General features: G+C 33.2%; 3 protein-coding genes and 1 long non-coding RNA gene across 4 annotated transcripts; 2 read left to right on the forward strand and 2 right to left on the reverse strand.

Annotated features, from left to right (window-relative positions):
• The first annotated feature begins 1,134 nt into the window (after positions 1–1,134).
• Positions 1,135–4,508, forward strand: LOC146931300 (protein NUCLEAR FUSION DEFECTIVE 4-like). The gene is made up of 3 exons (XM_085702779.1): positions 1,135–1,509; positions 1,867–2,711; positions 3,810–4,508. Exons 1-3 carry the CDS (start codon positions 1,174–1,176, stop codon positions 4,285–4,287), a joined length of 1,659 nt encoding a protein of 552 aa, XP_085558905.1. The 5' UTR covers positions 1,135–1,173; the 3' UTR covers positions 4,288–4,508.
• A 2,136-nt stretch (positions 4,509–6,644) lies between these two features.
• Positions 6,645–7,516, reverse strand: LOC146931301 (uncharacterized). Its single transcript, XM_085702780.1, has one exon. It carries the CDS (start codon positions 7,434–7,436, stop codon positions 7,041–7,043), a length of 396 nt encoding a protein of 131 aa, XP_085558906.1. The 5' UTR covers positions 7,437–7,516; the 3' UTR covers positions 6,645–7,040.
• A 4,353-nt stretch (positions 7,517–11,869) lies between these two features.
• Positions 11,870–12,969, forward strand: LOC146931302 (uncharacterized). Its single transcript, XR_015006633.1, has 2 exons — positions 11,870–12,008; positions 12,873–12,969. It is a non-coding gene; the product is annotated as an uncharacterized LOC146931302 (long non-coding RNA).
• LOC146931303 (Pathogenesis-related thaumatin superfamily protein) lies at positions 11,923–15,094 on the reverse strand. Its single transcript, XM_085702781.1, has 4 exons — positions 14,707–15,094; positions 13,942–14,611; positions 12,873–13,308; positions 11,923–12,008 (listed from the first exon to the last, which is right to left on the reverse strand). The coding sequence occupies exons 1-3, from the start codon at positions 14,765–14,767 to the stop codon at positions 12,993–12,995; spliced, it is 1,047 nt and encodes a 348-aa protein (XP_085558907.1). The 5' UTR covers positions 14,768–15,094; the 3' UTR covers positions 11,923–12,008; positions 12,873–12,992.
• Positions 15,095–24,401: the final 9,307 nt, after the last annotated feature.

Here is a 24,401-nt window from a genome sequence, read left to right on the forward strand (position 1 = left end):
AACAGAGCCTCTTTTATAAGCTTTAGCCGATTAGTTCCTATAAGGGGGACATATGCTTATCCTTGTCTGTAAAAAACAACCTTGTGGGTCAATTATATATAATTTTATCTATGTTTAACTACTTCCTTTATCATGCACATACGTAGGAATATGAATATATAACCTTTGTACTGAATCAAATCCATGTTGTAGCCTCTTAAACTCTCATCAAACATTACCACAACCCTAATAAGATATAATAATATCATGCCCTTCAAAATAAAATATAGTAATAGCCTCCATTAAGATTTAATGACCATGTTGAGTCGTCAATCGATCTTATATTAACTTATTCTAATGTTAGTTTATTGTGATGCAGCTGATAGACAAACACTTTCAATTTGGCCTATACAAACCCTCTCAATCGTCGATAATTGATTAACTTGTCGCCAAATCTTACATCATTTAACTCCAACTCAATTATTTGTGATGCGGTTGATAGCCGAGTACCCTCATTTTAACATAATGGTCACCATATAATTCGCCGATTTATTTTTTGGTGTAAACATCTTATTAAAAAACAATTAATGCACGTGAAAACCTAAATTTGTAGTTAGGTATATTAATTAACTTAATAAGATTATTATCAAGTGGAAGAAATGGAGTTTGTTGTCCCTCCAAGCTCACCAACTAAACAATAATAGTCAAATAAATATCAACTTGAGATATACAAATTGGTACGGTCGACTATCCTCTTTTTTCCTTTTGAAAGGACGGTCCACGATCCATCTTACTCATGGGCCCATTTATAAATACCGACAAAAATGACGACTCCTCTTTTATTTTATTCAACTTTTTAAAAAAATCCTTAAAAAAAGTGCAATTTTTTTTCTCCGTACGCGTTTCTTTCATCTATTTATCTTGTTTGCTTCAAATAATATTATAATAATAATTTTGAGTATCAAAAAAGAAATTAAAACCCTCGAAAAGAAATTAAAAAAAAAATCTCTAAAAGTGAACGACACTGATCTTCAAATATCAAGTTGCTTATTTTTATTTTTTGAGTATAAACCAAGTTGTTGAAAGACACACATTTTTTTTTTTTGAGAGAGAGAACACATTATAAATGTAAAACAAGCGTGTCAATCAAAAGGCACATTACATTAAATTCTTTTTTCCACTCAAACTAAATCAATGGGAATAATCTCCGATACTCCTTCCGTTTCCACCGCTACAAAATGGCTCGGTTTCGTCGCCGCCGTTTGGATTCAAGCCATCTCCGGCAACAACTACACTTTCTCAAACTACTCCGATGCTCTCAAATCCCTTATGCACCTCACCCAATTACAGCTCAACAACCTCTCCGTCGCTAAAGACGTCGGTAAAGCCTTCGGTCTTCTCGCCGGACTTGCCTCCGACCGTTTACCCACCTGGGCCATTCTTCTTATCGGTTCTTTTGAAGGTCTTATCGGTTATGGTGTTCAATGGCTCGTTGTTGGTCAATACATTCAACCCCTTCCTTATTGGCAGGTACTTCACACAACCCAACATTGCTATTCACTTTTTCCTCTTAATCAATTAATACTAACTACAAACAAAATTAATTCATTCATTTAATATGATATGATGTATCTAGTCCATATTATGAACCACATACAAATTAGTCTCTGACATTCTTATAACTGACAAATTAGTCTTTCGACTCGATAGACTATTTTGTCATATGACAAATTATTCTCTGAGTCGGAGGACTTATTTGTCATGTCAGAGACTAATTTGGAGTCTGAGACTGAATTGGGTCACGAGAAAATTGTGTGACGAAATTGGATCTTTAGTATAATTCTTGAATCCTGATTAATTCTTATTATGATTATCTTTTTTTGGTAGATGTGTGTGTTCTTGTGCATGGGAGGGAACAGTACAACATGGATGAACACTGCAGTATTGGTGACATGCATTCGAAACTTCCGGCGAAACAGAGGACCAGTTTCAGGGATTCTAAAAGGCTATGTTGGATTAAGCACTGCAATTTTCACAAATCTTTGTTCAGCTCTAGTAGCAGATAACCCTGCTTTTTTTCTTCTAACACTTGCTTTGATCCCATTCATCGTTTGTCTCACCGGTGTGTTTTTCCTCCGTGAAGTTCCGGTAGCAAAAACCACCACCGCGGCAGAAGACAGTGAAGAAAGTAAGTATTTCGGTATCTGCAACGCCGTTGCCGTTGTACTCGCCGTTTATCTCTTAGCTTATGGTTTTGTACCTAATGCTAATACACTTGTATCAAGAGTTTTCGTTGCTGTTTTGCTTGTTCTCTTGGCTTCACCATTGGGGATTCCGGTTTATGCATATTTCAAGGGTAGAAATTCGGGTCGGGTTGGTGGTGATGTAGAGGGTCAAAGGGTTAGAGAACCATTGCTTCAAAATGGTGAAAAGGAAAGTGAAACAACCGTCACCGACGCTCTTGTGGCGGAGACGGAGGTGGTGGTGATTAAGGGACAACCGGCAATAGGGGAGGAGCATACCATTATGGAAGTGATGAAGAGTTTGGATTTTTGGATATTATTTGTTTCGTTTCTATGTGGAGTTGGAACGGGTTTGGCAGTGATGAATAATATGGGTCAAATCGGGTTGGCTCTCGGGTATACGGATGTATCATTATTTGTTTCATTAACTAGCATTTGGGGATTTTTTGGAAGGATTGTATCTGGTTCCGTTTCAGAGCATTTCATCAAGTAAGTACTATTCTCCCTTTTTTTAGCTTATGCTTTTAATTCTTGTTATTATTACCTAATCATAACTAGCCTTTTATGGAAAGCTAAATTAAATATTCAACTACCACCATATTTATAGGCTCACGTTTATACGATCATTGAGATAACTGAAAATGATTCGCATAATCAAATTTGCTTTAATATATTTTGAGTATAAAGATAAAGATTGATATTATTTTTTTTAGAATTAATTATGCCTTTTGACCCTCTTTTGTAAGAGATGTTCAAAATAAACTCATTATTTTTTTGAAAGGAAAATTAACTCATTATTATTACAACAATTTTTTTTTTTGAGGGAATCATTATTTTTACAGCCTAATGGTTTGACTATGAAGAAACATTCTTTGAGTTGAGTTGAAGAAACTTCTTTGTGATGATGATACCAGGGTTTCGTTCTCTAGACTTGTTAGATTTCGTGTTTAGTTTGTTTCTTGTTTTTTTGGCTGAGCTTATAGGCCCTCTTTTGTTCCAAAGAAGAAAGTGATTAGTTTAATTTATGATATAGTTGAAAAGTTTTAAAGTTTAATTTAAAACCACTCAATTTAACTTATTGGATTGGTTATGTGGAGTTTCGTGGAATTGACAATATATTTTTAGATCTCAATGTCATGAGTGTGAATAGAATTTGGAGTATACCTAGTTGCCTTGTGGTTGACTTTACTCATTTGCCAATTGTGGTCAAGTTTCGTGTAAAGTGGAATATGTGCTTTTTTTTTAATTTACTACTCCCTCCGGTCCTTATTATAAGAAAAAGTTGACTTTTTAGGTTCATTGTGTAAGTGATGTATCTAGTCTATATTTATAACAAGATACATTAATTATTCTATGAACCAAAAAAGTCAATTGTTTCTTATAATAAGGACCGGAGGGAGTACTTGCCTAGTTGCAAATTGCAATGCCAATTCCTTATTATATGTCCTCATGTTTTGTGTGATCCCATGTAGCAAGACAAAACAATGAGTCTTTTTTAAATTATATTGACTTCTATTGTTTGTTCATCAATTATGAACTGTCTATTATATGATGTTTATTTTTTCTGACAAATTTTCTTGTTAACAGGAAATCTGGAACTCCTAGACCTCTTTGGAATGCAATATCTCAGATTCTGATGGCTGTTGGCTACATACTCTTAGCTCTGGCTATGCCCGGTTCACTTTACATCGGTTCCATTATTGTTGGCATATGTTATGGAGTGCGCCTTGCTGTTACCGTCCCAACAGCATCAGAGTTATTTGGACTCAAATACTACGGTCTCATTTACAATATTCTCATCCTCAACCTTCCACTTGGCTCTTTCCTCTTTTCCGGTCTACTTGCCGGTATACTCTACGATATGGAAGCAACAACAACAGAAGGAGGAGGTAACACGTGCGTCGGAGGTCATTGTTACAGGCTAGTGTTTATTGTCATGGCCGGAGCATGTGTTGTTGGGTTTTTCTTAGATCTTCTATTGTCAGTAAGAACCAAAACTGTCTACAACAAGATTTACATGAGTAAGAAATCGAAGAAATCCTCAGTGACATCAAGTAGCCAATGATCCTGAATAGGGGTGTTCACTATATTGTTTAGAACAATTCTGGGATTGATGACATTTTTGTTCAGTGATATCCCAATTGTATCCCACTTTAGTTCATTCAATTTTTAAAAATTAAGCCGGTTTGTTTGTTTTTTATTCCATTATGAAATGTAAGCATTCTACTGGCCTCAGTTATTCTGTAAGATGTTAGTAAATTGCAAGGATTAGTAAATTCTTTTCAATAGCCTATTCAATTTTGTGTAGTTTTTTATTTTTTATTCTGTGAACTGATCTGAAACTATAAGTTGTAGGTTGTTTTGTCGAACTCTTTGGTCAGTGTTGTTTAGTTTGTTAAGTGACTGTTGTATTCAGTAGCATGTTTGATAAAAAGATGCAGCAAGCAAAATGATATAAGAAAGAAATAAAAATATTTTAAAACATTTCCCTATATGAACAAGCTTGCAGGGTAGATGCCAATTTGAATTTAATGATGTTAAACGAGCCACGTAACAACATGTGGTGGTTTGCTAAAGTTGATCTTGATGTGGCTTTCAGGGATTTATTTCGCTTTCCCTCGTTATCTGTTTCTTTGAATTGATCTCCATAATTGGATCATATGGTCCTTAAATTTAAGTGGAGACCACTCTACAGTCTACAATTTAACATCGTGCAGATCAAGCTGGAATCAATAATATGTATCTTGTGGTCCTTAGGAAGATGAGGAAAACAGTAAGATAGAAATATCCCATCCAAGAATATCATCAAGAATGGACAAAAATAAATGATGAAGGATTGGCAATGAAATATGACACACTGTTGAGACAATGTTTTCAACCGTTAGATTTAATAATAAAATATTTATTTGATCATCATGGTGAGATACTGGCAACCAGTTAGATATAAGTTAACTGTGCTGGAATGGCTATGCTTATAAACAATGTGAGTGAATTGGTGTCGCTTAGAACTGATTTTGTGAATGAATTGGTGTTGCTTAGAACCGATTTTGAGTGAATTGATTCTGTAAAATTGATTTTGACTAAAAGTAAATTGAAAGTAAAATAATTTGTGTTTAGATAAATTTATGTAAAAATGAATTCAACTTTAAATTTGTGTGTAAAAATCAACTATAGAATCAAAATCTACAAATCTTATCTTCGAGTAGAATCAATTCTAAAGGCAAAATCAATTATAATCCAACCAAATGTCATAATAAATTCAACTCCTATGTAATCAATTTTGGCGCCTCTAGAAGTGGAATCAAACATATACTTAATTAGACGCTTATCTAGCATAAACATAAACATTTATAACACAAGTGTGTTTATATAAAAGTTATTTTTATAACAAAAGATAAAATAAGTCAAACAATTTCCATATAAATTATACATTGTTTTCATAACCATCTTGGAGAGTTCATACATATATTATATCATAAGCTGTTATTTACCGTTATTTCAAAGAGTCTAACAAGTGTTTGTGTAAGTACTCAAATAAACTCTTAGAAGGGGAGGATGCACTTTTGCCTTTTGAAGAGACACGTTACGCACATCCTTTAGCTAGGCTAGTCTTTGGAACAAGGTGTAGGTTTCACACAAAAATGTTATAGGTTTCACTGTTAAAACAAGTTGCATCAGTAATTACTTGCACCTTTGGAATTGAGTTTTGTGTACTCGTAGTCAATAATAGGATAAGTATAAGCCAGTCCATATAAGCTGAATGTCCTGCTGATTGTTGAAGGTTGTTATCACTTATCAGTCAGATATGTACAGCTGCCTACGGATGTTAGTGCCGTATTAATATGGCTCTACATTATTCTGTAATGGAAAAGATGAGTAGTTCTAACGTTGTTTTCTGCTGCAGTACTTTAATTTTCTTGGTGTTGCAAGGTGACAATTCAAGTGTCTATTCTTCATTTGACAATCTCATGTACCTATTTATTATTGTACTATTGGCTTTTTCTGAAATCTGATGTGTAAAGGTTTATTAGATTAGATATTATGTTGCACTTGATAATTTATGGCTGGTGCTCGTTAAATATTCCTTGCTTTTCCAAACATGGGTTTTGTTTTGTTGCTAGACAATATAATAGGACAATTATAAGCCATTCAATCTACATATCAGCTGGATTTTCAAATTGAAGTTGAATGGATTTTAACTTTTACTGCGTAAAGTATTTCTGCAAACCAACAGCAAAAAAAAAAGGTTAAATTACTTACCGGCTATTATCAGCTGTTACATTCTATATCCAGGGACTCTTTGCCCGCCTGCCCACATACTATTTCAGATACATCACCTTATCAATCGCCATGGATAACACATAACTTACATATCATGGAACACACGTTTAATTTGCAGAATTAGAAACCATGAGGCCGAAATTGCAAAATAACCTTACCAATACAAAGATCAATGAGTAATGTAAAGAAACCTCAACAGCTTTTAACGACAATTAGCAAAATGAAAATCAACAGAGTAAACAAAGATAAAAATAGCCCGCATACAATAGAAACAACACAACCAATTAAAAAACAAGGACACAACAAATCTAATTGTGCATTTGAACATTCACAATACCAAGAATAAAATAAATTAACCCTAGTAAAGCGCAACTCCACAAGTGACCATGTAATTTGTTGTCATAGCTTTTTTCCTTAGTTTATTTTCCTTCCCGGTGTTGATGAAGAATGATAAGCATTCTAAGGCCTCATTGGTTTGACATTCCTGGGTGGTAAGGAAGATAAAGAGAAAAAATTGCATTATTTGTCACCATTGAATTAGTTCTTTGCCTTCAGAGAGTTATTCTCCTTGATTTTGGCTCGATTATCCAGCTTAACATAGCTTTTTAGATCTTCATAAAGGAGTGTGTCAACATTCTTCCTACGTAATTTACTTAATGCAGGGCGTTTATCAATCAGTTGACACAACCAGTCAGGGTATTTTGAATTAGGCAGGATTTTTGGATCAGTTCCATCCTTGAGAATGTTAGCACCTACAACTGTACTTGCCTTGACTTCTTTGCTAAGACTGGATGCTTTGGGTGCATCAGAAGGTCCAACCCCTTTAGATCCTTTCTTTGCTTTACCAGTTGCAAAAGTTCGCTGGCATGCAACACTAACTGCATCTTTGGTGCTTAGAATGCGTCTAACAGATCTAGCACGGTTCATTAACATGATTTTCTTCTGTGAGAATACTGTTTATATCACTTCAGGGAGGAACATGAACTGCCAAAAAAAATCAGTATTAGGCCTTGTTTGTATGAACAGCTTAAATAAACGTTTATAGCAATAAGTGTTTATCATATACTCATAAATGCTTGTGTATAAACTATTTCTACAAGCAATTATCATATCTGCGTTTATAGTAAATATTTTAATATAAACCTATAACTTGTTTTCATAAGCTGTCATGGAGAGCTTATGGAAATAAGCTGAAAACAGCTTATAGACATGTCATAAGGTGTTTTCATAAACTCTCTCAAACAGTCTCACAGATACCACTGTACTAATGCCAATACATAAACACAAATAATTCAATCCAAAGATGCTCCAAGTACAAGTACAGAACTAAACAAATTAACCACACTGCAATACTGCAAATATATTTCTTCCAATATCTGTGATGAATAGTGGATCTCTTAAGATCTGAATTCAACATTTTGACTGCTTGGTTTTTAGATTTTAGTACAACCTATGATTAATCACAATAGAGTTTTGAAGTTAAATAATAGCACATACCAATAGTCTCAAATTTTTAGGATGTTGTGGATCTTAAAAATGGGTTCACACCAACTAACATGACATACAGACTACAGAGTCACACCAAAGGAACATCAGCAGCAATAAGTTTGGCTTATGTACATATTATATACTAGTAACTCTAATAGGCTACAACTATGCCTTTCAAGCTCAAAATCATTACACTAAAGAGGGTCATTGATTATATACTATATCATTTTAAACTTAGATTAACGTGCTAATGGACCAACTTTACTCTAAAAATGGGACTAACTCAATACATGGTTCAGAAACAATGCATATTAAGCATAGAATATCAGAAAACTTGAGATAAGTTTCAATAATGTTGTGGATGTAATTCCAATAGACAGGAAACAGAAACCATTTAAAAGTATAGGCACACAACATAACAAAACCCTTCAACTTCCATGAATACTACACCAAGACACACTACAAAATCTTAAGTGTTGAACATCCTAAACACACTATATTAGTACATGTGACAGGAAATTTTTGACGAGGGGAGTAAATAAAACCTCAGAAATGTAGCAAGGAGTCTAAGAAGAAGAAAGCTAAACTATAGGGTGCGGTCATTTACTCATTTTTCTTCCCTTCTTTTTTGAAAATAAATATAACAATATTCAATAAGGCTGCTAAGGAGCACTATAAGCAGGGACGCGTCCAGAAAGCTTATGTTGTGGCCTTGTGGGGGCAAAACTTATATATAAATTTGTAACAACAAAAACATAACAAATCATTTTTTTCAAGTATAAATATGCATCACAACTCTACTCTGAGATTTATATTTTGAAAATAAGGAATGATTTTCTCATTTTAACACTCTAAAATATATAAGACGTCAAATTATCTATATATGATGCAAATGATTATTAGAATTTGAGATGTTGACATAGTTAATATTTCTATCTAATTTGTTTTTAACCTACAATTACTATAAATTTGTACATAAATATATGTAATAATAAAAGCTCATATTACTTAAAGAAACAGACTCAAATAACTCAATCTAAGAATGCCTTACGTACAAAATACAAATGCAGAACTACATAAATTAACCACACTCCAATAGTGCGCATATATTTATTCCAATATGTGTGATGAACAGTGGATCTCTTAAAATTTGAAGTCAACTCCTTGAATGCTGCTTAGCATATAGATTTCAGTACAACACTTGTGTAAATTTCATGTTAAATATGTTTAATCATAACAGAATTTTGAAGTTAGACAAGCTCACATCAGCAGTCTCAAATTTCTAGGATTTTCTAAATCTTCAAATGGGTTGCACCAACTAACAAGACATAAAGAGTCACTCACACCAAATGGGTTTCAATAATGTTGTGGAAGCAATTCTCATAGACACGAAACAGAAACCATTTGAAAAAATAGCCTGTAGCCACACAACATAACAAAACCTTTCAACTTCCATGAAAACCTCAAAAAGACACCAAATGAAACTTAAGTGTAGTACATCCTAAACTTTTTCCAAAGAGGCCAAACTAACCGACCAAAATTGACACCGCGCAGAATCGAACCAGAGACCTTGAGAGGAGCAGACTCCAAGGTCCCTGGCCAACACCACCAGACCAATCCAATTGGTTTTAGTACATCCTAAACTAAAGTGTATGACAGGAAATTTAGACGAGCGGGTGTAAATAAAATCTCAAAATTGCAGCAAGAAGTCTAAGTAAAGAAAAAAAATATTTAATAAAAGGCTGCTAAGGAGCACTGAAAGCTAAATCTGTAACAAATTTCTTACAAATCCATGAGCAATGAGGAATAGGGTCCAAGCAAATAAAAAGTTCAATACAAAATTGATTAATTTAGACATGAAATAGTGACCGGCAAACAAATTGTAACGAATTTGATAAAAATACGTATAAAACTAAAACTTTTAAAACTGAATGATATATATATATATATGACAGTTCTTTTCACTGTTTGAGCACATTCGAAGGCCCACTTGCATTTTCCACGATAATTTTGTCCTCCCTGGTTGTGCATGTATACTTCAGTTCCAAGTTAAAATCTGTAATTGTTGCACCATCTACCTCTATCCATTCATGCCCCATACAATCAATCCGAAGAGTACTAATTAATGGAATTGTTATACACTAACCTCTAGCAGTGAGTTATATTTTCATTAATTAATTTGATTAGTATTTTCTTTTTCTAGCATTCCCATCCCATTCCCACGTGAGGACTGCAATGATGAATGATTCAGATGGAGAATAAATCTTGAAAGGACCTTGGCATCAATTCTATTCCACGATCCTATCATTATTATACAACAGAAGGACCCACATACCTTGCATATCTTCCTTTCCATCGCACATAATTAGAGAGATTGCATTGTGAAAGTGGGAATAATAAAATTACCACAGATGCCTTTAAGTAAAGAGTATGTATCTTTTAGGATTTAAGCATACAAGAGAGTTAAAACCAGGAGATTAGTTCGATATATGGGAGCGTTTCATGATTTAGGATGGAAAATGTTGATCATTTTTATTTCTTCGATGCAAGACTTCTAACAATATCATCCAGTTTGTACGTATTATGTATATGCGAACCTTATTGTCGTATTCAAATTTAATGTTCGATTTACATTTACTCATAAGGTATTTGAGCAAGACTTCTAACAATATCATCCAGTTTGTACGTATTATGTATATGCGAACCTTATTGTCGTATTCAAATTTAATGTTCGATTTACATTTACTCATAGGGTATTTGAGTTCACATTAGAGCCATGCTTTCTCAAATTAGGAGACTTATTTCGGGGCAATTTCTGAAAGCTACAAGTTTGAGAGATATAATAAGCACATGCAGGCAGTGCGGTCGTGATTTTGTATTTCTCCAAGCATATGCCTTAACGTGGTGAAACATAAATCACTTTTTTTTCCTATAAGTGTCAAAATTGTCTCACTTCAAGTCAATTTTTAACCAAAAACGATTCACTCAAAATCAACTTTTCTGAAATTGAACACAAATTTGTTTGATTTTTCTTAAGCACTGAACCTATTCTCTCAATCACATGTTATTATATGGAGCTTCTCACATTAACATATATTGGGATGCAAAAATGGAAAACTAGAGGTGCAAGTATATACAGGAAGAGAAGACAATAGTCAAGAGATAAAAAATAAAATAAAAAAGGAAGACAATAGTCAAATAAATATCCAACTTAGTCCCTCCCAATTATAGAGTGAATCAATGTAGTCCCCGACTTTTATAAATATTTCACTATAGTCTATTGTTTCTCACTTGGTAAAAGTGAGCCAACTTAATCTATCCATCTCAAAAAGTTTGCAATATCACATTAATCCTAAGAATTACATACAAATTATCAAGTTGCAATGTGAAACTATAAATTCACCGAAATACTAACTTGACAAACTTTATGTAAAGTGAAAGACAAAATTACTAATTAGTTGGACATTCACTAGACAAACAAACTACGTATGCCACAAAGTCAGTCTTCAAATTGTTCACACTGCGCCGAGAAACGTCTCTCTTTAGCAACATAATTTATACTTATGTTATTGTTAACGTTATGTCACACTACATGTGAAACCAACAAAGATAGCCCGAAATTGGAGAAATATGTTGGATTATTGGCTTTTTTTTATGGGTCATGTTAACCAGTGCCCCGGGGCACTGGTTAAGGAAGCCAAAAGAAGAAATTGCAAGTCAAAAAAGACACTTTTTAAGCTTTTGATGCATTGATTACACAACTTTCAATGTAAAAATTACTACTATATTTGCTCCCTTAACTAATGCCCCGGGGGCATTGGTTAACATTTCCCTTTTTTTATACCCTCAACAATCATTGAACCTCAAAAAGCTTTATGGGGGGGGAGATAAATACGCCCAAGATTAATACTAATAAAACAAAACACAAACCTTTAACGAATAAAAGACGGAATAATTTTCCCAACGAATCTTAAGGTGGGTGGTTTACAATAAGGAGGACGAATCTGCCAGCTTTAGGCTCTGTTTGGATTATCAAAGAAAGAGTAAGGAAAGAAAGAGTAAGGAAAGATTATATGAGGAAAGAAAAAGAATAGAAAGTGAGGGGATTGTTTTGGTTGTTTGGTATAAAAGAAAGTAGAATAGAAAGTTAAAGGAAAGAAAGATCCATATTTATTAATTGACATAAATACCCTTGAAGACAATATATATATATATGGGATTTGCTAGAACACACCCACTAGTTTTTATGTGGGAGTGTTTTAGCAAGCTACACCTTAAGGTGTATTTAACTACTTTTTAGTTATAACTTGCTAAAACACACCTTCTAAAAAATAAGTGGGTGTATCCTAGCAAATGCATATAGGAGTTGCTAACATACACCCGCTTATTTTTTTAGAAGGTGTGTTTTAGCAACATTCACCTTAAGGTGTATTTAACAACTTTTTAGTTATATCTTTGCTAAAACACACCTTAATAAAAACTAGTGGGTGTATCCTAGCAAACCCCTATATATATATATAAAGCATAAACATGTGTCTAAAGGAAAAAGAAATTATGGCCATAGAGACGGGAAAAAAAATTAATAAGTGAGTTGAAAAAATAAAAAGAGGTAGTATATCCTATAAAAGAATGAATAGTAAAAAGTATATAAAAAAACAATATAAATTGGGGGCATTTTAGACTTTTCAAACAAATATAGTTGTTTCTCAATCTTTCCATCCACATTAGAGCGGAATGTTTTTTAGGCATGGGTCCCACATTACTTTCTTTCCTTTCTCATTGTTCCCTTGAACCAAACTATGGAACAAATTTTGGTTTCCGTGCTTTCCATCCACAACCAATCTTTCCTTCCTCAATCTTTTGAACCAAACATAGTGTTAGTGAGCAACAAGCCAAAATCCATAAACCCAAAAAACCCGAAAATCTAAGTACCCATTTACATTTCATTTAACAAACCAAAATACCACGAAAACAGTGCTACAGCCTACAGCTAGCTAAAAACTAAAGCAAGAAGAAAATAAGAAAAAAACCAAAAGAGTAAACAAATGCAGATGAAGTTGTTGTAGAGGAGCCTCCCATGGCCAATCCAGCTAAATATGATCCATCTGCAAGCATGGTTTCTCCTCTTGATCCTGAATTAGATGCTGATCCAGACCCTGAATTTACGGGAACTGAATACCCAATGGGTGTGTCTGTACCCGTGTATTGAACTCCATTTTCAGATCCTGTTCCAACCTCAGGAGTCCCTATCACTGTCCCTGCTCCTGGTATTGGTGTTGAGGTCATTGGAGTTGTTGGATATTGTGATGATTTTTTGCTGCAAAACCATATCACAAGTTGTTACAATCAACCAATTTCTACAATCACAAAATTGTAAGTACTACTAAGTACTAATGATATTACTTACACTACCCTTTGAGCAAGTGGGATTTTATCAACAATGTCAAATCTAACGTTACTCATTACACTCATTAGACTTTTTTAGATAATCTAGTTACATGCACACCATTTAACCGTTTGCTTAAGATGACTAGTTAGACTCGTCATTATGATTCACCTAACAAATTAAATGCCAACAATAAATCTACTATTAATATCACAACCATTAAAAACTAAGTTCCCCTTTGGCTACCCATGGTTACATGGAAACAAACCCTACAAATCTGAAAGTGGAAATTCTTACACTCAAATAAAGTAAAGCGTGTCCATGATGACATTACATGACTTTTCAACATAACAATAAATTAACAAATTATATGAACAAATATTCACAAATGTCAGAAATTATTCTTCAAAAGGTAAAATATTTAACACTTTATCACTATTATGTTTTACTTTTCAATATATAAATATATCACTTGTTGATTTTTTTAACAACATTGTCGTATAATGGGACCCTAATTAACATACTTTTAACATAAAAAAAGAGATTAGTGTTGATTAATTTTACCTTGGAGAAGATGGACAAAAGGTAACGGTATAATCCGCAGCAGTACAAGTAAAAGTACTCGAAGCATCATCGTAAGCGTAGCTATACGATCTAGGGCAAGCAGCTTTAAACATTTCCGAGTAAATCGACGGCCTACAAGTAGCCGGTGAACCATACGCGCCACTACAACAATACTCAGGACTACCAAAAGCCTCACACGCGCTCTTACACGCGCTTCCATCTGAAGCTCTCAACTCCGCCGGACATTGCTGGTTCAGATCCGACGTACACCCGGTGGACTCACACATACCCGACCCACCAGAACCTTCAACAATCATGGGTAGATTGTAGCCATCAACGAGACTCACGTCGTAGAAATCTTGTCCTATAGTGCCAAGAGTGAACTCAGCTAGGGTTGCTGGTGGTGCAGCTCCGGCACCGTTGCATTCTACCATGTTTGAGCCACAGTCTCCGGTGAGACATGAACCGGTGCCGGATCCGTCGAAGTTGCAACCGGTTCGAGCCCAGAACCGGCCGGACCAACCGGCTGGAGCTTGGAAAGTGCGAGTGGTTTCTTGTGGAAGCTCGAAACCGGTGCTTCCGAGTGTTGGGCTACCAGCATTTGCGAGAATACCTGGCCATACTGTGTAGGCACATTTGTTCACAAATGTGAAAGTTGAACCAGTGATACCTGAACAAAAACATGTTAAAAAATAAGAAAAAGTTAGCGTTTTTTGTTTTGAAGGTGAAAATAATTAAAAACATAGACAAAGGTTGTGTTTTTACCTTTGGGAGTGAGGAAAAGAAGAGTAAAGAGAGTGATATAAGTTGAGGCTAGTAGATCCATGTGTGTAATGTAAACTACTAAGCTTGTTACTTTTTTTGTTTGTCTTAGGTTGTGACTAACTAACCTAGTTAGTTGTTGCTTGGTTTTTTTGAGTGTTGAATGGAGAGAAATGTGTGTGAGATGTGAATATGATGATTGTGTTGTGGAATGGTGGTGGTTTGTTGTTGTTACAAGTGAAGTGAGTGAGGAGTTTAGGAAGGAGAGTGTTGTTGGGATTTGATAATGAGTGGAGTTAGCAAGAAAAGGACAAAAGAGAGTGTTTTGAGGGTAAAAGCTGCTGGACAATGAAATGAAATGAGGGAACTATGGGGCTATTGGATGCCCATGACCTGGGTCGACGGATTAATAAATTATTATCATCAACACACTGCACGAAACACACACTTACCTTGTGTTTCTTTTTCCGATAATACTTGGGTGATATTGTGTTGGGTGACATGATCAACCACAATATCACAAGTGTATAAAAAAATAAAAAAATACCGTAAAAGAAAAAAAAGAAAGATGTTTGTTACATTGTGGTTGATTAATATCATCAACCACGATATCACTCAAGCGCTATTTCTTTTTCCACGGAAAATGTTGGGGAATAGGGAGGATTGGATTGTGATGATAAATGAGAATTAGTACATTTTTTTCTAATGCTAATGTAGGCAAAGAAACATTAAAATATTAAAGATAGAAATTACTCCCTCCGTCCCGAATTAATTGAGCCCTTGGCTCATTTCACACTTATTAAGAAAAATGTATAAATAAAGGGAAAAGTGAAATATATTGAATTGGGAATGATGAAAGTAGTATTATTTAGAGTTATAAAGGGGAAAAAGTGGAATATATTGAATTGAGAATGATGAAAGTAGTATTGAAAATTGAAATGACTCAGTTATTTTGGGACACTTTTTTTTAGTAAATGGCTCAGTTAATCCAGGACGGAGGGAGTATGTTATATCTTAAATTGTGTCAATTTATTTTAAATTTCTTTTATAATTACTTCTGTTTAATATATACGTATTATTTATAGCATTACCTTTGTTTTTCTTATCGAACATACTCCCTCCGGTCCTAAATATAAGCAAATTTCACTTTTTAGGTTCATTCAATTAATGATGTATGTGGTTCATATTATGGACCACATACATCATTAATTGAATGAATGTAAAAAGTCAAATTTGCTTATATTTAGGACCGGAGGGAGTACTTCATTCGGTCCTATTTATAAGAAAAAAGTTGACTTTTAAAATTTATTGTGTAATTAATGTATCTTGTCTAAAATATAGATCAAATACATTATTTATACAGTGAATTAAAAAAGTCAAATATTTCTTATAAATAGAACCGGAGGGAGTACAATATTGAAATTTGCAAAATAGTAAAAAAAAATACTTTTGATTTGTTAAATGTGTGTCACTTTAATATCTCTGTTACTCCCTCCGTCCCTTATTAGATGATCTAGTTGACTCTGACACACATACTAATGCATATTTTCATCTTTAATTATCTATTAAAAAATTATAAAAATTTAAAATTTTGAAAATATTCATCGAGACGAATCCAACAACATCTTATATAATGTTATTTATCTTTGTATATTAGTATAAAAATTCGGTCAAAGTATGATGGGTCAAAAATATACATGTGATTCCACTTGTGTACCATTAAGGTACCTTTGTATATTAGTGTAAAAATTCGGTCAAAGTATGTTAGGTCAAAAATATACATGTGATTCCACTTGTGTACCATTAAGGTAGCAGTGGTATATATCATTGGCCATTTAGAGTGTGCCACCTATCAATGTTACTTTATAAATGTTTTATTTGATATGTTTTTTTAAAGGATATGTTACGTGGCATATTTTAATTGGACAATGGTATATACAATTATGCTACACAAGTGTTATCCAATAGAGTAATGATATTTTGACATCCATTTAATGACAACTTTGTTGACAACCTTGTTTTTCTCACTTCTTATTGGTCAAAACCAATGGAGAGAGAAAAAGGAAGAGAGAGAATAACAACATCATATGAGTATGAGAGAGAAAGTTGTCCAAAAGTTGGAGAGAGTAGTTTCAAAATATCATTTCTCTATCCAATATACATGTTTGGAGAGAGTAGTTTTCGTCGTTTTAGAGTATGATATGGTCGATGACTGACGACCTCTCACGTTATAGGGGATTTTGCATATTTTTTTGAAAAAAAATTATATTGTTTTTGCTGGATTTTATTCTTCCACATTAACAGAACCTCACCCATCTTATGTCATCACTTCGTCTTCTTCCTCATAATTCACGCATTCGACTTCCTCATCCCTTTAACACGCAAAAATTCATTTCATTTCAAATTGTTTGTCATTAAATAAAAATATGTTTCAAGTCAAATTGGGATGGCATCATATTTTAGGTACTCGGGATGACATCATATTTTAGGTACTCCATATATTTTGCACGTTACATATATGTATGGTATAATTGAAGAATATTTTTCAATCAATTATATATTAACTGCATTAATAACACACGGTTGCAAATTTCATTCAAAGAAAAAACACACGGTTGCAAATTAAAATAATCTGCTTCAAGTCAAATTGGCATGACATCATATTTTAGGTACTCCATATATTTTGGACGTTGCATATTGTTATACCCTAATTTTGGACCTAAAAATACTAATCAATTTTTCCTTTCTTGCATTTCAAGCCATTTGATATGTCTCTGATCAATTGCATCTCTCTCTGCATTTTATTTCAATGTTATTTGCAAAATTTACATGCAAGGGTATTTTAGTCATTTCCTATGTCAATTTTCTCTCAGTCTTTCAAAATTTTGTTTGAGTCCTTTCAAATAGTCTGAATAAGCCCTTGCTTCAATTCTATGTCAAAATCCGTTTTAAAAATTGCATTTGAAGTCATTTTGAGTCAGTTTGCCCCTAGGGGCATTTTAGTCATTTCATGTGTTAAATCACTGTTTAAATCCTAAAAATTGTCTCTGAGTCTTTTAATTTTGCTTGTATGAGTCTTTGCTTCAATTTCTTGTAAAAATCCATTTTAAAATTTGTATCTGAGTCATTTTCAGTCGTTTTAGCCCCAGGGGCGTTTTGGTCATTTCACACGAAATTTCGGCAGAGAGAGGTTACTTTAAAGTACCTCATTTAGGCCATTGGTTCGTTTTAGTCCGTTTTGTCAATTTTAATCGTTTCACTTTACGTTGTTTTCCATCTTACCAGTTTTAATCCAATTTTATTTTAAGTTTCTTTCTAAGTCCTAAAATTCTAAAATTGCATTTTAGTCCCTTGAAGTCACTTTATTTTCTTTTAAGTCCTTTTTTTGATTCGAATTTTTTCTAGGTCAAACTTTTTAATTCTTTTTGGTCAAATTGCAACTAAGGCCTTTTTGTCCAGTTTATTGTTTTTTAATTATTTGCAGTCCAGTCCTTTTTTCCTCAAATTACAAGAATGGTCCATGAATTTTCAATATTTGCAGCAAGGTCCTCAAAGCAAGAACCCAGCAAGGCCGAGTTTCTCAAGTCCAAGCACAGGTGTCGAATGTTCATTGGATCAGAAATCACAAGTTGACCTATAAATTCAAGCCAACTCATCACAAGTGTCAGAGGGGAATCAATAATCAGAAGCCACATCACACAAACACGTAGCCACTTTCTCTCTCTTGGCAGTTAGATCAAAAATCCAGAAATAACCAAGAACATGAAGAACATTCATCAAACCCTAGCTTTACCAGAATCCAATTAAGCTCAAATTGAAGCAATTTCTTCAAAAGTTCTCAGAGATTCACCACTGAATCATCATCATCGAACTTCAGAAACTGCAATTCAAGCACGAATTTGAAGGATTCGTACGATCACAGTTTGAAGAGGAGAGAGGAAGAGAAATTGAAGCAAGAATCAAACCAGTTCGAAGAAGAAGAAGATCAAACACCGATTTATTTTCGGTTTCGAAGCTTACCAGAAGAATCAAAGGCTCGCAAGGATCTATTTGTTCGAACCTCCAAACAAATTCAGGTAAACACGTAACACCTTCTCGTTTTTTGCTATAATCATCATCGAAGGTTTGAAATCAAAGATAAACGGTGAATCGAATTAAAAATCCTGAAAAGCTTTTGAAAAATTTTGAAGCCGAAACCCTAATTTCAAAAATCACGAAGATTCACCGTTTGTTTTCCAAATCAGAGTGTATAATCATCATCAGTGGAGGAAATAGAACGATTTAGGGTTTAGTTTCAAAAGAAATTAGGAAGAAAGTTGAAAACCCTAGAAGCCGTAAAGTTTCAAAACCAAACCTGTTCGAATCAGTGTAGAACGAAACGCTTCGAACAATTTCCTTCGAAAAACATCCAGATCGAAACGATTTCGAACAAATTTCTTCAAGAAACATCAAAGACGAAACGGTTTGAATAACTTCTTTCAAGAAATGGCGAAATCGAAGCGTTTTGTGTATAAGCTATACTGATTCATGGTTAATTTGTGGTTTACGGCTTGAATCCATGTGTTTTGTGAGAAGAAATCATGAAAGAAGCCATGAGAGAACGAGAGAGAACGAGAGCGTCTGAAGAGAAGAAAGAGAGATTAGGTTTAGAAATGAAACGAACCAGTCTTGCTTGCTTTTATACAGATGTGAACAGGATTGGTTCATGGAAACCGGTCTGGTTCACTTCTAAGCTTCATGTTAGCCATTGATCTTGCTACGTGATTAGATGAGTGGTCCTGATTCGTTCTGGTTGTGTGTCTCTTTTGGCTTACCATGCGCTGCACACTCCCAGCCCTTGGATCTAGGTTTGTGATGGACTTGGATCAATCCAACGCCTCTGAGGCATCTGGATAATCCAAGATCCATCAAGAACCTTGGGCCTGGGTCACTTTTTACTGGTTTCCTCGTTTTTGCTCATTTCTTGCTATGTGCACCCCTGGACTTTGTTTCCTGCACCTCCTGTGTATCGAAATCTTTTGCAAAAATTCCAAAACATTCTTCCATGTTTTCTTGATGTGTTCTTGGTTTTTTTTTTCTAATATTTTTACACTGAAAATTTTGATAAAAAAATATATGGACAATTTTAGTGTTATTTCTTGAATTTTATGTTAAAAAGGTGGTGAAAATTGATTCAACTTTGTTTCTTGTCCTTGATGCATACTTGTGATACATAATATGTGTTCCTATAATTTTCAGCCACTGTTTGAACATGATTTTGATACTTGTGTGTGAAATTTAGTTAGTTGCTTAGCTTACAAGTTAGTTGTGTAGTTAAATAATGCAAATATGCTTAAAATTTGTTTTAAAAATGCCAAGTAAATCATGATGCCTTAATTCCCATTCCAAGGTTTGATTCTAAACCTTTAAAAATGTATCGGGATGAGAGAATTATAGTTCATATGGTTCTTGCATTTTATGAACAATTTTTAGTCGTGTTTACACTCATTTTGCCCTTACTTTGGTTTGTTTTCCCATCCTTTATGTTATAGTGTCTCTCTTGCTTTATTTCCTTTGATATTGTCATGTGCTACTAACTCCTTTCATTTCATGTTTCATCATTTCATAAGCATCTCCATTTCATCCCATATTCATCTCTATTTCTTTTTTTGCAATTTAATTTGTACCAAAGTTAGGATGTAACACTTAGGAGTTTTGTAATATTTTTCCTTTATGCACTTTTAATTTTCTTGGCAAAGAGGCCATAGAATGTATCTAGGGTATGATGTAAAGGACAATGGACTCTAATAATGTACACCGACACAAGCACCGACACATGCACACACCTCACTTTAGGTATATAGCTAGAATATGCATGTTTAGATGTATGTTTAGGATTGTATGTTTAGATGAATGTTTAGGCTTTATACTTAGAAAAATCAATTTTCCAAAAAAATGTGAACAACATCACTCAAACCATTTTCTAAATAAACCTTGGGATCAAAATCCCATTGTAATTTTCCCTTTTATTTTCTTAATCAAATTTCAATGAACCTTAATCATACTTTGACTTTCTTTTGCAAATAACTAATTCCACCTCACAATTTCATATCTCAATGCTCATGAAGCCTCTCAATCTCCATTCTTTAAACTCCAATTTTCAAACTTAAAATCAACCAACAAAAACAAAAACATTTTTGGAAGAGAACTACGGTGGATTTGATCCCTTAAACGGGTACGTAGGCAAGGAACAAAATTCCTTCAATTCAAATAAAATAAAAATCCAAAAACATTCTTCTCCCTCCAATTCTTCACTTAGAAACTCTTTAGGCTTAATAACATCTTTCAAATAGCATTTAAAAATAAAGCGCGCGCGTAGAAATTAAAGACGGTTCCTATAGGATACTATAGTCGTTATGGGTGCCTAACACCTTCCCGTAGCGAAAACAACTCCCGGACCTCGATTCTCAAGGGTTTTGCTTACTTTTTCCCTTCCCAAGAAAAAATAAGATATCACCGGTTTAAAAGGTTCAAACGTAATCAATGTTTGACACCCGAAAACCAAGATAAAACACATATTTGTATGGTATGATTGTAGAATATTTTTCAATCTCACGCCCCTTTCACTCTTGCCGATCTGACTTTCTTCTATTGCATTTAATCCATTCAAATCATTCATCTGTTTTGTTTTCCCATTATTACTGCGTCATTTGCCTTTTTTCGAAACAAAATCCTCACAAAGAATAAAACTCTATCTCTTCTTACCATAATTTCTGCTTAATGCTTTTCCTAATCAACATTCCACTTTAAATTTCCTAAGAAGCAGTAAATGCTTATAAACCCCAAAATTAGGTTTGACTTTCTCATTTAAAGGAGATTACCCTAATTTTTTTCCTCCCTTTGCCACGCATTTAATGCTTACAGTTGACCTTCTCATACCATTGTTACGCATTAAATGCTCCTAATCTCTTATTCTAATCATCATCCATTCATTTGAAATTCAAAAATTTCCCCCTTATTTAAAAGCAATTGTTTGACCTTCTCATTTAAAAGCCATAAAATACACTTAAACTCTTATCTTAATCATCATCCATTCATTTGAAATTCAAAAATTCCCTTCTGTCATCATTCATAATATCATTCAACTTACTCATTTAAAAGCAATTGTTATTGTTAGAACAACATTAAAGCAATTTTAAATTATGATTTACCTCCCTCCTATTTTCAAATCTTTTTAATGCAAGTGAATTTGTGTTTTAATTGTACATTGGAATATACATACTCGATATAAATGTGTACTAATGACATTCAAACCATTTTTGGAAGTTATATAACAAAATAATTAATTAGCATTGGAAATTGACATGCACTTTAAGTATCATTATTAGTGATGAATGCCTATGAGGAACACGAAAGTAATGAGCTTAATGGACAATTGACTTATTTCAAGTACTATATATACACACATTGAGATTTGTTTTTCCATAACAACAAAGATTTCGCCCTTTACATAAGAGGTAGCCATGATGGACCGTCAATCTACCATAAATGTCATAAAATTCCCTATTCGCTGCCAAAGAGGGTTTTTTTCCTCAAAAGATGCTATCTTTATCTGCATTTTCGTTTTCATATGGGTTGAGGTAGCCATGATGCATTTTCGTTTTGTTAAAATTGAAGAGGTTCTTCCTTAAAAGGACATCCAAATTCAGTTTTTTATGTTGTCAACTTAAAGCAAGGAGGCAAAGATAATTGTCTACCAGGTTATATAATTGCTTTTGATATGTATTATTAACTTTGTACTCTATATATAATTAGTTTTTATTCAGTTTTGGCTTAATTAATGATTTGGTCCCTTAAGTTATTTGTTGGTTACATTTTGGTTCCATAAGTTATTAATGTTACAATTTGGTCCCTTAAGTTATTTGTTGGTTACATTTTGGTCCCATAAGTTATTAACGTTACAATTTGGTCCCTTAACTTATTTTTGGTTTCGTTTTGGTCCCTTAACTTATTTTTTGGTTTCGTTTTGATCCCTTAACTCTAATAACATAAAGGACCAGAGTGGTTGACGGAGGAAGAGTTAAGGTACCAAAACGAAACCAAAAAATAAGTTAAGGGACCAAATTGTAACGTTAATAACTTATGGGACCAAAATGTAACCAACACATAACTTAAGGGACCAAATTGTAACGTTAATAACTTATGGGACCAAAATGTAACCAACAAATAACTTAAGGGACCAAATCATTAATTAAGCCTTCAGTTTTTTAGCTGCAATTTGACCACATTTTTAGTTCGAACTTTTATTATTGTGATGCACTTTGTCCTTATTTACCATTTTCATTTTTTATATGGCTATAAACTGGGTTTACTCTAAATTAGGTAATAGTTCTTATTTTTCTTTTTTATTATCAAATGCAAGAAAATCATTTTAATAAATTATGTTTTCAAATACGTGACAAATATGGTACGATTTGTATGTCGTTGAAGGACATATTAAAACACATTTTATCGCTATATTGTATATTTAATAAGGATTTGTCTAATATGTGCAACATTGCACATGTTAAAACAACTAAAAGTAACAAAACAAATTGAAAAATATATTTTTTATTATAAAATTATATATTTAATATAAAATGACGTTTCAATACAAACTTACTCTTTTGTTTTAAAATAAAATACAGATTTATTATTTTAAATTTTTTAATATGTGCAAATTTGCACATGATGGAAACAATCATCTAATAATCACATTTGTGTTTTTCGACAAACACATACATGACATGTCAAATATAACTTATTGATCATTGCACGGGTCAAAAGTCTAGTTCAAATGTAAAGAAAACGAAAGGAAAAAAAACTCTTCTTCGAGGGTAAAAACATGAACCCTAGTATTCTGAAATGGTAATGTGAAAGTATATCACAGCAGTTACCGGAACTAATGCTAATTTTGGCAGAAAATTTTCTCTTACCCATTTACAAAGGTAATTGAACTCTAACTTTGATTTCCTTATTTTTTTCTCGATTTAGTTTCCCCTTTGTATAAATATTGGTTTTTTCTAGATTACCCTCTCTTATTTAGAGGGTATTTACCCCCTCATGATATCAACCAATCAAAATGCAATATACATTGGCAACATTAAATGTCAAATAAATGAGTAAATTTTTTCTATAAAAAAAAAATCAATTTTAGGTAACTTTTAATACTTTTAATTTTTATTTAATTAAAGACAAGATTACATTATAGGTCATTTATCTTATTTATTTGTAACACTTTGGTCCTTTATCTTTATTTTTTTCGGTTTAGGTCTTTTATCTCTCATAAAAGCACATATACATCCTTTTTCTCATTTTTTTATTGAAAAAATACATAATTTTTTTTAAAAAATATATTTTTATTAAAAATGAAAAAAAAAATCCAGAATAATGATGAAGATGTTCATCATCTCCATCTTCTTTCTTTGAATCTTCATCATCTTCATTGAATCAGAAAAAATTCTACACAAATATATCTCCAAATATCATGAATTAATGTTATGTTCACCTCAAATCTTCTTTTAAACACAAAAATCAAAACCCTATAGAAAAGAGATTTAGTTTCATCACAAAAAAAAAATTAGTTATATAAATTATCACATATTATTATTATTTTCTAACTCAATATTCAAACCCGGCATAAAAATAACCCCAAAGTTGATAGCAGCTTTGCACATCAA

Source organism: Medicago sativa, chromosome 4, assembly GCF_051527215.1.
Source record: "Medicago sativa cultivar Bolivia chromosome 4, Bolivia_mono, whole genome shotgun sequence".
Taxonomy (NCBI): domain Eukaryota; kingdom Viridiplantae; phylum Streptophyta; class Magnoliopsida; order Fabales; family Fabaceae; genus Medicago; species Medicago sativa.

Coding starts and splice junctions, on each gene's coding strand:
- LOC146931300 (XM_085702779.1), top strand. CDS start 1,174: ATGGGAATAATCTCCGATACTCCTTCCGTTTCCACCGCTACAAAATGG. Junction 1,510..1,866: donor AACCCCTTCCTTATTGGCAG/GTACTTCACACA, acceptor TTTTTTTGGTAG/ATGTGTGTGTTCTTGTGCAT. Junction 2,712..3,809: donor GTTTCAGAGCATTTCATCAA/GTAAGTACTATT, acceptor TCTTGTTAACAG/GAAATCTGGAACTCCTAGAC.
- LOC146931301 (XM_085702780.1), bottom strand. CDS start 7,436: ATGTTAATGAACCGTGCTAGATCTGTTAGACGCATTCTAAGCACCAAA.
- LOC146931303 (XM_085702781.1), bottom strand. CDS start 14,767: ATGGATCTACTAGCCTCAACTTATATCACTCTCTTTACTCTTCTTTTC. Junction 14,612..14,706: donor TCTTTTCCTCACTCCCAAAG/GTAAAAACACAA, acceptor GTTTTTGTTCAG/GTATCACTGGTTCAACTTTC. Junction 13,309..13,941: donor TTTTGTCCATCTTCTCCAAG/GTAAAATTAATC, acceptor ATGGTTTTGCAG/CAAAAAATCATCACAATATC.